The sequence below is a fragment of the Cololabis saira genome, chromosome 11 (assembly GCF_033807715.1).
Source record: "Cololabis saira isolate AMF1-May2022 chromosome 11, fColSai1.1, whole genome shotgun sequence".
Lineage (NCBI taxonomy): Eukaryota > Metazoa > Chordata > Actinopteri > Beloniformes > Belonidae > Cololabis > Cololabis saira.
Window position 1 is genome coordinate 19,266,806 of NC_084597.1, and position 12,349 is coordinate 19,279,154.

At 36.5% G+C, this 12,349-nt stretch overlaps 1 protein-coding gene across 1 annotated transcript in view; it reads right to left on the minus strand.

Moving 5' to 3' along the window:
- The window catches only part of ap3b1a (adaptor related protein complex 3 subunit beta 1a), a 104,046-nt gene extending 95,942 nt beyond the window's left edge, over nucleotides 1–8,104 (minus strand). Inside the window, exon 1 of the mRNA XM_061733910.1 lies at nucleotides 7,863–8,104. Within this exon, the coding sequence (XP_061589894.1) occupies nucleotides 7,863–7,990 (128 nt within the window). The 5' untranslated portion in view covers nucleotides 7,991–8,104. The remainder of the gene's footprint in view (nucleotides 1–7,862) is intronic.
- Nucleotides 8,105–12,349: the final 4,245 nt, after the last annotated feature.

Consider the following 12,349-nt stretch of genomic DNA (forward strand, 5'->3'; position numbering starts at 1 on the left):
CAAGACATGCTGGAACGTAATCCAGCGTCACCGCCATATTGGATGGGTCTCCTCACTCCAGGCTAAATTAACTACACTGGAGTTAGAGAGTGCCAGCACACGCAAGAAGCTGCAAAAAAGTTATTTTTCAAGGGTTTTAGCTCCCAAGCCCCAGTTCAAGCCTAACAGGGTAGTATAAGACCCTGGAATGACCTTGATTTATTTTTATAGATTTATTGAGGACAATAAGAGAAAAAAAGATTTACAATAACAATAGAAATATCTATATTTTCCCCTTTTTTTTACTTTTCAAAACAATAATTAAATAAAAATAAATAAATATTAATAAGAAAGAAAAAATATATATAAATAAATAAATACAACACACCCCTGTACCCTTCAAATGAACAATCAAACTTGTTTCTTTATTAAAATATAAAATTAATTAATTTATACATTTATCAATATGCCATACCATATGTCTTTGTTAAAGAGCATAATACAAAGTCTTTCAGCATAAAAGTACGTATTTTTAATGTGTGACAGCGTCCTGTATCATAACTAAATCTCTGCAGTTTGTAACAAACCAAACCATGTGAAAATCGGGTAAAGATTCGGGGAGTTATGGATGATTGTAGTTGGGGATAAAACCGTCCTCAGAAGAAATAAATGCACTGGAGCCGCAATGGAGACCCATCCAAGATGGCGGCCGCGCTGAACGTCAGCTTCAATAGGCAGCGTCAGTCTATGAGGCGTCTACGTATATATGTCTATGGTTTCAACAACGAGGGACAGTAAAAATTAGGTTTTGCATCGACACTTACCCTCATAAAAGGATCAGTACCAACAGTACGGACCCGGCAACTGCACACGAGTCAGCGGTAAGTGATGTTAATTCTTTATGTTATTTATATTTGTCTACAAGTATGATCTTTGCATGGGCTAAGTATTTAGCTTAGCTCTGGTGTTATCCGTTAGGTAACACCGTGTCACTATTAGTAATACATTTTATTTCTGTTTATGGTTTCAGATCTTCCAAGCAATGCAGCTGAAGCTGTTCAACGACACCTTCAGAAGACATGCACGGTCCTTCCTTGAGGAAGCAAAAAAAAAAAAAAACAAGCTTTTGATTGTTTTTAAGAAATTCAAGGCCTGTTTAAAATATACATTAAATGCCATAATAGGTCTCCTTTAAATGTTCTCTTATTTTAGCAACGTAACTAAAACATAGGGGTGTAACGATACACTAATATGATACGGTACGATACACGATATTGAGGTCACGATAATGATACTTTGCAGTATTTTTTTTAACAACCTTGAATGAGGAACATATCACTGGAAAAAAATGATCTTTTATTTGAAAGACACAAAATACAACACAATGCTGTGAGTTTGCCTTATTGTTACAGTTTGTAAAGCTTTCTAACTGTTTAAGTTTTAAAGAGAAAGCTAGGCCAACCATTTTCCACAAACTGAACTAAAAGTAAATGTCAGGTATGCATTATGCATCTTCAGATTTATACAAGTAAAAATATTTTGCCACAAACTGAATAGTTTCTCTCATGTATGACTTGACTTTTTCAGAAATTTAAAAACTGAAATTAAATAAATAAAATAAATAAATAAATAAACTATGAAAAGTCCCAAACTCAAAATGCAACATGACTGTTATTTAGTTTATGACAGAGCTAAGCGCTTCAGCCACATGCTCCCAGCCTTAGGCCGTAAAGTGAACCCCGTTATCGTTTCATCCCGCTCCCACCTTTGGGGACTACACAATCTTTACATCATAAAAAAGATTGATTCATGCTCACCTTATAAGTAAAAGTTCTGAGTTCAAAATGCTGCCAGAGTCCCATGATGGGACCACAAAACGGTACTAGTTTCTTCTGAGCGTAGTGATGCGCGTTACTAGTAAACACAATATATTAATATTATTAACCCAATATCACGATACAGTTTGTCACCTCCACGACACGTATCGTGACGTTTTTGTATCGCGAACTTTCGTGGCACGATATATTGTTACACCTCTACTGAAACATGACTGGTGGTTTGACAATTAATAGTCCACCTTAAAGTTACAACCTGTCAGTCAGAAACAAAATAAGAGGCTGTTTGTTGGTTGTTGGTTTTAAAAAGTAAAATAAAGTAACAATAAATATAAAAATGACTAACTAAAGGAGATTTTTAGACTTCATTTTATTAGGAGATTGTCCTTAACTTATACTGTGATTTTTTTCAGTTGCTCAGAAAGCCTGTAAAGATATTGCCATCTACATAAGTAAGGCATTTTAATGTCTGTATTTCCCTTGATGCATCTGTCCTGAATGATCCTGCTCATGTGAGAATAGATGGACTACAGTCCAAGTCAAACGAGTACAAGCAACAGGCCCACAGGGGAGAAGACCCAGGAGCTCTGTGCTTCTCTGTTGCTGAACAGATATTCACAGTCGTAGGAGCAACACAAACTGACAAGAAAGAGGCAGACGACAGTGTGAAGAGAACTGGCAACACATCTGCAAAGGGACTCGAACTATCGCAAGAAAAAAGGCAAAGTGAAATGCAACGATGCACATAGACATGACCACAAAGATGAGTAAATAACTGGAAATCTACAGAGAAAATTATTCAAAACGAAACAAAACAATTACAGACAACCAGATGCAAAAAAAAAGCAAACAGACACGGTAGCACCAGCAGCCAATGGTCGACCTGTCGTCGGCACATTTCACTCACTGTTTCAGACTCCATTTTCATTAATGAGTACAAATAGAAACAAAGTTTAACGATGACACCAGCAGAGTGCAACAATTAGCCAACATAACGTGTTAAGAAAACTTAATTTTTAGCATCAAAAGCTCAAATAAAACCACATAATGGACAATCAGGTCTTTCCCAGTCTGGTAAGCCATATTCATTCTCTCTGGTGAAACGGGTCTGGTACCCCTGGAGGTAGGGCTGGGCGATATGGACCAAAAGTCATATCTCGATATTTTCTAGCTGAATGGCGATACTCGATATATATCTCGATATTTTTTCTGTGCCTTAATTGGGGTTTCCCCCAAAGCATTATAGCATAGCATCTCTGTTAGCTTCTCTGTTAGCATCTCTGTTAGCATCTCTGTTAGCATCTCTGTTAGCTTCATTGTTTTCTGAGGCAAACCCTTAAAAAAACAGTCAGTTTTAATACAAAGCCTCGTGCCAAATGTCACACAGGTTCCTTTATTAACAGAGGTCTGCACAATATCAAAATGTATAAAACAAATGAAATAAAAATAAACTGCCTGCATATATAGAATAAAAATGCTTCTTGAATAAAATAAAACAAATATCCCTTTCCTGCATAACAATTAAATTAAAATACACTGTGCAATTAATACAATGTAGACAGTAACAGGCAGACTTTTCCACTGAGGTTGACAGTTGTGCAAATAACAAAACATTTGTGCAAATCTCAAATAAAACATTCAAGTCAATTTGTCACAAAATAAGCTATATCAAAATCATTAAAAAAAAAAATGTAAAAAAAAAAAAAAAAATTTTTTTTTTTTTTTTTAAATCGATATAAACGATATTGTCTCATACCATATCGTCTTTGAAAATATATCGATATATATTAAAATCTCGATATATCGCCCAGCCCTACCTGGAGGTTTAAATTATTTTCCAATTTCATTTACAGAACGTACCACACCAATTGCAATTGGGCCGGGGTGGGCCTTATGCAATGAGTTGTACAGTAACATTCAGGAGCCAAGTTAAAGACTACGATCCGTGAAGTCTATTAAGCAGATGTTGTTGCCAGTTCATCTGTGAGCTCCGTTTCTAGTGGGCATCTTTAAGTCTTCCACGCATGCCCTAACTTTTCCTTGATATCTCATAATATCAAAATGCTAACCTTTCAAAGAAGGAATTTTGCCAGTCCTGTTTTAAAACCTCTGAATTATTAAAAATCCTTTGGATCAACACATCGTTACTGCTAAACTTAACAGTCAATTCACCAATAAGTCCTCCACTGCACACGATTTTAAATGTCCTTTGTTGATACGCTTCTGGTTGTACCTTGGTAATGGTTTCCAGAGATGGCTCCTGTCTGACACAAAAAAGAACCCTATAGGGTGTAAAAGGTCTAGAACGAGATAAAAACTCATTTAAATAATTCGTTTTTAAAAAATGACCCAAGAGAGATGACAAACAAAAACACAACTACAGTCACAAAGCAGTAGCTAGAAGGTGCAAATCCATCAAGTCAGATACAATAAAGAAAAAAAACACAATGGTAGTTATAAAGAGGAGGATTCAAAAATCTTACAGCTGGTCTACAAAGCACTGAATGGTCTTGGACCAAACTACATGGTTGATCTGTTAGTTCCTATGAAGCTCCCAGACCCCTGAGGTTCATCTGGATCTGGTTTGTTGTGCGTCCCAAGAACCAGAACCAAGCAAGGTGAGGCAGCGTTCAGTTAGTCTGCTCCTCACCGGTGGAACAAACTTCCTGTAGACCTGAGGTCTGCTCCAACTGTCAGCTCCTTTAAAGGGGACCTATTATGAAAATCACGTTTTTTCTTGCTTTAACTTATATAAAGTGGTCTCCCCTCAGCCTGGCAACTCAGAGAAGGAGGAAAGCAACCAAATTCTGCAGTGTCTGTACAGCCGCCCGGATGAGCCATCCAGTGTCACGTGGCTTCTACGAGCCATTCAGATTCTGCTCCTGTCGTGACATCACAACAGGAGCGATGCGTGAAACCACGACCACAACTAACTCCGCCGGCCAGAGCTTCCGCCATTTTTCCGTAGCGGTGTATCGTGTCATTCGCGTCATCGCGTCAGGGAGCCAATCAGCACAGTGCCTCATTATCATAGCCTCTCGCCCACTCAGAATCCCGCATAGAGATGGAGGTTAGAAACGGGGAAGATAAAGACATGGCTTAGAGACTGAATTTCTAATTTATTTAGCAAAAACAATCAAAAGCTTGTGTTTAAGACATTCAAGGCCTGTTTAAAATAGGTATTAGATGCCATAATAGGTCCCCTTTAAATCAGGGCTAAAAACATTACTGTTTTACTGAACTGTACTCTTAAACACACCCATATTATGGATCCATCAAAGTCTGTGCGTGCGAAACGGTATACCGTGAGCAAAGCTGAGTTCAGTACCGGATGAAGACGCAATATCTAAACCAGATATATAAAATGATATCTCAAAAACTAAGGTATGAATTCATTCCAAATAAATTTCCTGTGATTTGAAAGGCTTCTGTGTTACTTTTTTCCAGACAATTTTGAGGGATATAGCTATGGGATTTCTGTATTTAGAAAAATATGTGTAAAATTAAAAAACAATATTTGTAGTTATTTGCACTTTTTAACAATTTATTTAGTTAGTATGGACTTGTAACATACAGTTTATTAAAGATTGGCTTATATGGGTTGTTTTGATGCATAGCAAATAAAAATACTGGCAGTATAGCATTCAAAAATGTAAAAAATATGCTTAGACCGGAGATATACTTGCAGTTCAGGCTGCGTACGCGTACGCATCATGGCCGCCACGCGTATCCTGCATTCATTTGACGCGTCGACGTGCACGTTCTCAAAAAGACCATGAACGCGTACACGACCTGCAGTTCTCGCTCTGCCAGCGAGTGGCGCTGGTCCCAGTCAGATACCAGCTGGTCCCGGTCTGATACCAGCTGGTCCCGGTCAGATACCAGCTGGCCACAAGTGACGACGCAGAGGTCGCTGGCGCTGTTTACTTTGCCGAGATCGCAACCAAAGCAATGTTATAATCTCCTACATCATCCAATTGTGTCATGTAAACTTGTTTGTTGTTCTAATCTGCTACTGCTACTAGTGCGTGCTGCTACTACCTCTACTACTAAATATTTAATCACTTTTCCAACTGTTGCTCTGCTTACTGCCCCCAATCGGTCACCGCTGGTACGACGCGCTCTTTTCGCGTACTACGCAGTGGTGCAGGCGAACGGACGTGAACAGACGCGAACGCAAGCACCAACGGCAAGTATATCTCGGGTCTTAGTCTGACTTGTTCTATGGTAGGTCATAAAGGGTTGATGTTGACGTAAAGCACTGTTAATTTCCTTGTGTTGAATTGTGCTATACAAATAAACTTGCCTTGCACTCTAGGGGAGTGGTAGCCTAGTGGTTACAGAGGAGGGCTAGAGTCTGGAGGACCCAGGTTCCTGGATTGCAACTGAGGTCAACCACTTTGGGCCCCTGAGCAAGGCCCTTAACCCTTAAGCTTGAGTTATGGTTCTGCGTCAAAACGACACCGTCACTGACGTGCACCTCCCGAAAATTGTAACTATGCGTCGAGGCGACGCAGACCAAACGCAGACGGAGAGGGCTGTGATTGGTTCGCTTGAAAGCAACGCATTTCCGGTTTCCGGTTTGAAGCAGTCGTGAACTTTCAGCGCTCTTTTCTTCGTGTATGTGTGATTTTTTTTGTTTTGTTTTTTTGCACAATAGTTGTCCTTATCTCTTTGATTCACTGTGACCGGAAAAAGTCGGATAAACCATTCAGGAAAAGATTGCGAATTTGCGGTCACGGGGGGTACTGCACCGCGGAGAAATGGAGTGACGGAGAAGTCCGAAGGGTTCACGACGGCGTCAAGGTGACGGCGTGTGCACGGCGTCAATTTGACGCAGAACCATAACTCAAGCTTTACTGCTCCCTGGGCGCCGTGCCATTGCATGGCAGACCACTGCTACTAGTTCAACTAGAAAATGGGTTAAATGCAGAGAAAGAATTTCCCCATTGTGGGATTACTAAGGGAAAATGTTTTTCTTCTTCTCTTCAGAACCTATGGGTGACGTCACGGGGAAGGGTTGTCCAGTTCTTCGTATACAGTCTAAAATCTGTCTGAAAGACTTTAAATGGGGGCATGGAGGACGTTCATAGTCCCCCTTTTCTTATCAAACGGCACCATCAGTAGGTTAAACATTACAGAAGAAGAAAGGAAAAAAAAAGACCAGCAAGTTAAAGTATATGTAATGCAACTCTTATTCTGAGCAGCATCACTATAATTATTCTCCATCATCATCACTATGAGCCATGTTGATGCTGTGGCCTCTGAAAGCAGCCGCATGAAGTCCACTAAAAAAACACCTTAAAGCAGGGGCGTCAATTGGGTATGGCAAGGTATGGCAGCCGCCACACCTTTGCTTCAAGGGTTAAATGTAAATGTTTGTTTTTTAAATACATTTATGAAATAACTACAAATGCAAATAAGAACAACATGATCGATTTCACTAGTTATTATACACTGCAAAAACTCAAAATCTTAACAAGAATATTTGTCTTATTTCTAGTTAAAATGTTTTTAGTCTAATTTTTTTTTTTTTTTTTAATCTCATTACATTTAAAACAAGACTCAAAAACAACCATTTTCACCTGTTTCAAGTAGATTTTCACTTAAAATAAGTAGAAAAATCTGCCAATGGAACAAGATTGTTTTGTTTGTAATGAGAAGATAAATCTTGTCCCACTGACAGATTTTTCTACTTATTTCAAGTGAAAATTTACTTGAAACAGGTGAAAATGGTCAAATAACAAGTTATTTTTCTGGTAATGACTCTTGTTTTAAGTGTAATGAGATTTTTTGACTAAAAATGAGACATTTTAACTAGAAATAAGACAAATATTCCTGGTAAGATTTTGAGTTTTTTGCAGTGAGCGAGACTGCATTTAAAAAAGTTCACATTTTCTTGACCACACAGATAAGCTACATAGCAGACTTCTGTGATGAGTATTTGCTGGATGTGTTGATTGATACTCTAGTTAAGTTCTGTGACTCGTAACCTTGCCATACCTTAGCTTCGACTGAATTGACGCCACTGTGCCCAAGTGAACTCACTTTTTGAAGTCGGTGCTGAACAGCCCGAAGGCGGCCCCGGTGCCGGAGGAGGTCGGGGTGGTCTCCTGCCCCGCTTCCACCGCAGCCTCCGCCGCCCCCTGCTCGCTGTACAAGGCTCCCGTGGACATGGCAAAGACGGGCAGGGCGTATGCGTTTGGAGTCGCCAGCAGATGTGAAAACTTCGAGCAGGTTTCACGCAACTTTTCTTTGCTTTTTTTTTTTAATGCACGCAGAAGCGGAAGTGTGAGCTGGACAAATCGGTGTCACATGACTGGGGCTCAGCTGCAGACCGAGCATAGATCCGCGACGAGCAGAAGAGACTCACGCCCTGCAGCGCCTCACGGCTCCTGCTCAAAAGAGAGGACTGGAGTTAAGATTTAAATATTTGCAGGGTAACAAAAGTCTCCTGTTTTGGAAGTCAAATCACAAAAAGGGACTTTTATGAAAAACATTTTTTTAAGAAAAGAAAACATGGAATAAAAAATTGATAATATTTATATAGCATGATCTTTGTCACGATATACTTGCGAAAAAGCCACCTTTTCTTGTAATTTATTTTTTTCATTTTTTTAAAAACATCTTGAAAAACCAAGACGTTTGGAATTGTTATATCTATGACCGACACGCCCCCACATTCTCTGTTGTCAAGGAAACTACAGCACAAACGTTGAGCTCAGTGGCAAGAAAATGAGAAAGAAATGTCGTAAAAAAGCTTTTACACACACACACACACAAACACACACACACACACACACACACACACACACACACACACACACACACACACACACACACACACACACACACACACACACACGAACATTATATATATAGATATGTAAAACAATCGTACAGAGCCTCTTACACTATGTAATTTGACAAAAGGAAAAATAATATGAAACTGAACACAACATAGTTTAAAGCTACATTCAGTTTAGTGATTTTTTTTCAGTTTGCAAGGTGAAGACACAAAGAAAGATCCGAAAATGTCACGACTGACTGAGGAAACACTTATTTTAAGTTTGCAACAATTGCAAAGCAGCCGTTATGTCCATAAAAATATGTATGTATGTATGTAAGTATGTGTATATATATATATATATATGTGTGTGTGTGTGTGTGTGTGTGCGTGTGTGCGTGCGTGCGTGCGTGCGTGCGTGCGTGCGTGCGTGCGTGCGTGTGAGTGTGTGTGTGTGTGTGTGTGTGTGTGTGTGTGTGTGTGTGTGTGTGTGTGTGTGTGTGTGTGTGTGTGTGTGTGTGTGTGTGTGTGTGTGTGTGTGTGTGTGTGTGTGTGTGTGTGTGTGTGTGTGTGCATATGTATAACTATATATATATATAAATAGGCTATATATAGTTGGGGGTTGGGGTGCATAACATATGTTTTTGCATTTTTGTTGTTTAATTCAAATGTAGGGCAGCTTAATGTTTTTATTTTATCACATAAATTAAGGACTTAAAAGTAGTAATCAAGTAAATACTGTCTAATTTTGCCAAGTAAATAGTGAGAGGATGGCATGATTTGATTTGATTTCTTTATTAATTTGACAGGAAGAGTGCACAATGTTCCATCTGCAGTCCTTGTACAGACAAAACAAATACAAAATCAACACATGGGTGTAAACATAAAGAATACCTAAATAACAAAGGTGGCTTTGACTCATTCATAATTCTCCCAGATTATTGTTGTTTAACCTGATGTTCATCAAAATTATGATGCAAACAAATTTCAAACAAATCAAAATAAAATAAAATCATGACAGTACAACAGAAACCAATCTCAAAATTATAAATATGCTGTATGATATCCATGCGACTAGAATATGAATTTCTCTCTTTAACCATAAAACAACTCTTTGAATAACCTCGATCAACAGACATAATTAAAAAAAAACAACAAAGTTATCAATCATAAAGCTTTTTTTTCGAGATATGACAGTGATGATATTCCCTTGTTTTTTTTTGTTTTTTTTTATCCAATACTTTCAAAATCTGTTTATGTAGGGAATACAGTGGCTTGAAGGTGATTAAACCAGCTTGAGACCAATGACGAAGTGGTGAGGGACACCTTAATATTTAACATGCGTCACTGTGTTCACAGCTTAACTATTTATTAGAATATCTGTATCAGCTATATTGTTGACCTTTGATCTTAAGTACATGCTTAGACTGAAACTTTGCACAAGGCAGCTCTAAGTTTAACATATTTCATTTGTGTTTGTATGTATAGTGTCCAGGAAATAGTCTATTAGCATAACTTATTTTCTTTTCCAAATGGTGCGGTGTGTTTTATTAATGACATAACAGTATTAAGGTTTGTCGATCAAATAATTCAAACTTTGACTGCGTTTGTTTTGTTTTTTTCAATTGTAGTTTTTTTTTACAAACAGTAATGGCATGGTACAATGTAGAAAGCACATAGGTTGGCCACAGACAGTACACAAAGTAAGATAGAGAGTGAAAGAACTATGGAAATTAAATTATGAAATCAAATAATACAAATTAAAAGAAAATAAATTAAAAGAAATTTAAAACTAGGGGTTCTTTGCAAGATTAAGTTCCTCTACTAAATTGCAAAGTTTCACAGCATTCTTCTTCTCCATACACTTTAAAGATGAAAAATAGTGACATAGCACTTTATGAAAAACATAACAGTTTGGTTTTACTTTCATGAATCTATTTTTATGTATAAAAAACTTCCCATGAATGATTATCATGTTAATTGCCAAATCATGTGTTAGGTCTTTCACAAGTATACGAAACAAAAAAAATGTCTTTTGTTAGATTAGAGAAATTAACAAATTTAGGGAATAACCATCTTTACAGGCCTTAACAAGAAATCTATCAGGCAGCTGCAGCTGATCCAGAACGCTGCCGCCAGAGTCCTTACAAACACCAGGAAACTGGACCATATTACACCGGTCATGAAATCACTACACTGGCTTCCAGTGAGTCAAAGGATAGAGTTTAAAATCTTACTGCTGGTCTACAAAGACCTGAATGGTCTTGGACCAAAATACATGCTGGATCTGCTAGTTCCCTATGAAGCTCCCAGACCCCTGAGGTTCATCTGGATCTGGTTTGTTGTGTGTCCCAAGAACCAGAATCAAGCAAGGTGAGGCAGCGTTCAGTTATTCTGCTCCTCACCGGTGGAACAAACTTCCTGTAGACCTGAGGTCTGCTCCAACTGTCAGCTCCTTTAAATCAGGCCTAAAAACATTACTGTTTACTGAAGCCTACTCTTAAATTAAATACTTACCTGCTGTACTCTACTGCCCTTACTTTTTAACAACTTGTGCTTTTTATTATTTTACCTATTTTTTTATAATTTTATCTGTTATTTACTGTTTAATTGTGTCTTTCTGCTTTTAATGTTGATGTAAAGCACTTTGAATTACCTTGTGTTGAATTGTGCTATACTAATAAACTTGCCTTGCCTTACAAATCTTTTTTTTTTAATTGAAAATCTATCGTTTACATACAATACATACATACATACAACGTTTACATACAGGCATAGAAACCATGAAAATGAACTTAATTACACAAGGCACATAGAAGATAACGAACAAAATATAGAAAATTATAATTAACATAGATAATAAATAAGTAAATAAATAGAATGAATTCAGACATAAAATAAATAAATGACAAGAAATAATATCCTATAAAACTTTTTTTATTTTTTATTTTTTATTGAAAATTTATCGTTTACATACAATAAGGCATAGAAACCATGACAATGAACTTAATTACACAAGGCATATAGAAAATAAATAAAACAAAATATTGAAAATTATAATTAACATAAATAATACATACCGGTAAGTAAATAAATAGAATAAATTCAGACATAAAATAAATAAATGACAAGAAATAATATCCTATAAATCTTTTTTTATGTTTTATTTTTTTATTGAAAATGTATCGTTTACATACAATAAGGCATAGAAACCATGACAATGAACTTAATTACACAAGGCATATAGAAAATAAATAAAACAAAATATTGAAAATTATAATTAACATAAATAATACATAAGTAAATAAATAGAATACATTCAGAGATAAAATAAATAAATGACAAGAAATAATATCCTATAAATCTTTTTTTATTTTTTATTTTTTTATTGAAAATGTATCGTTTACATACAAGACATATAGAAAATAAATAAAACAAACTATTTAAAATTATAATTAACATAAATAATAAATAAGTAAATAAATAGAATAAATTCAGAGATAAAATAAATAAATGACAAGAAATAATATCCTATAAATCTTTTTTTTTTTTTTTTTTTATTGAAAATGTATCGTTTACATACAAGACATATATAAAATAAATAAAACAAAATATTGAAAATTATAATTAACATAAATAATAAATAAGTAAATAAATAGAATAAATTCAGAGATAAAATAAATAAATGATAAAATCTTTGCTTCAACTGTAGTTTCTGACGTCGTTCTACTTCCGCATCACGTGGGGC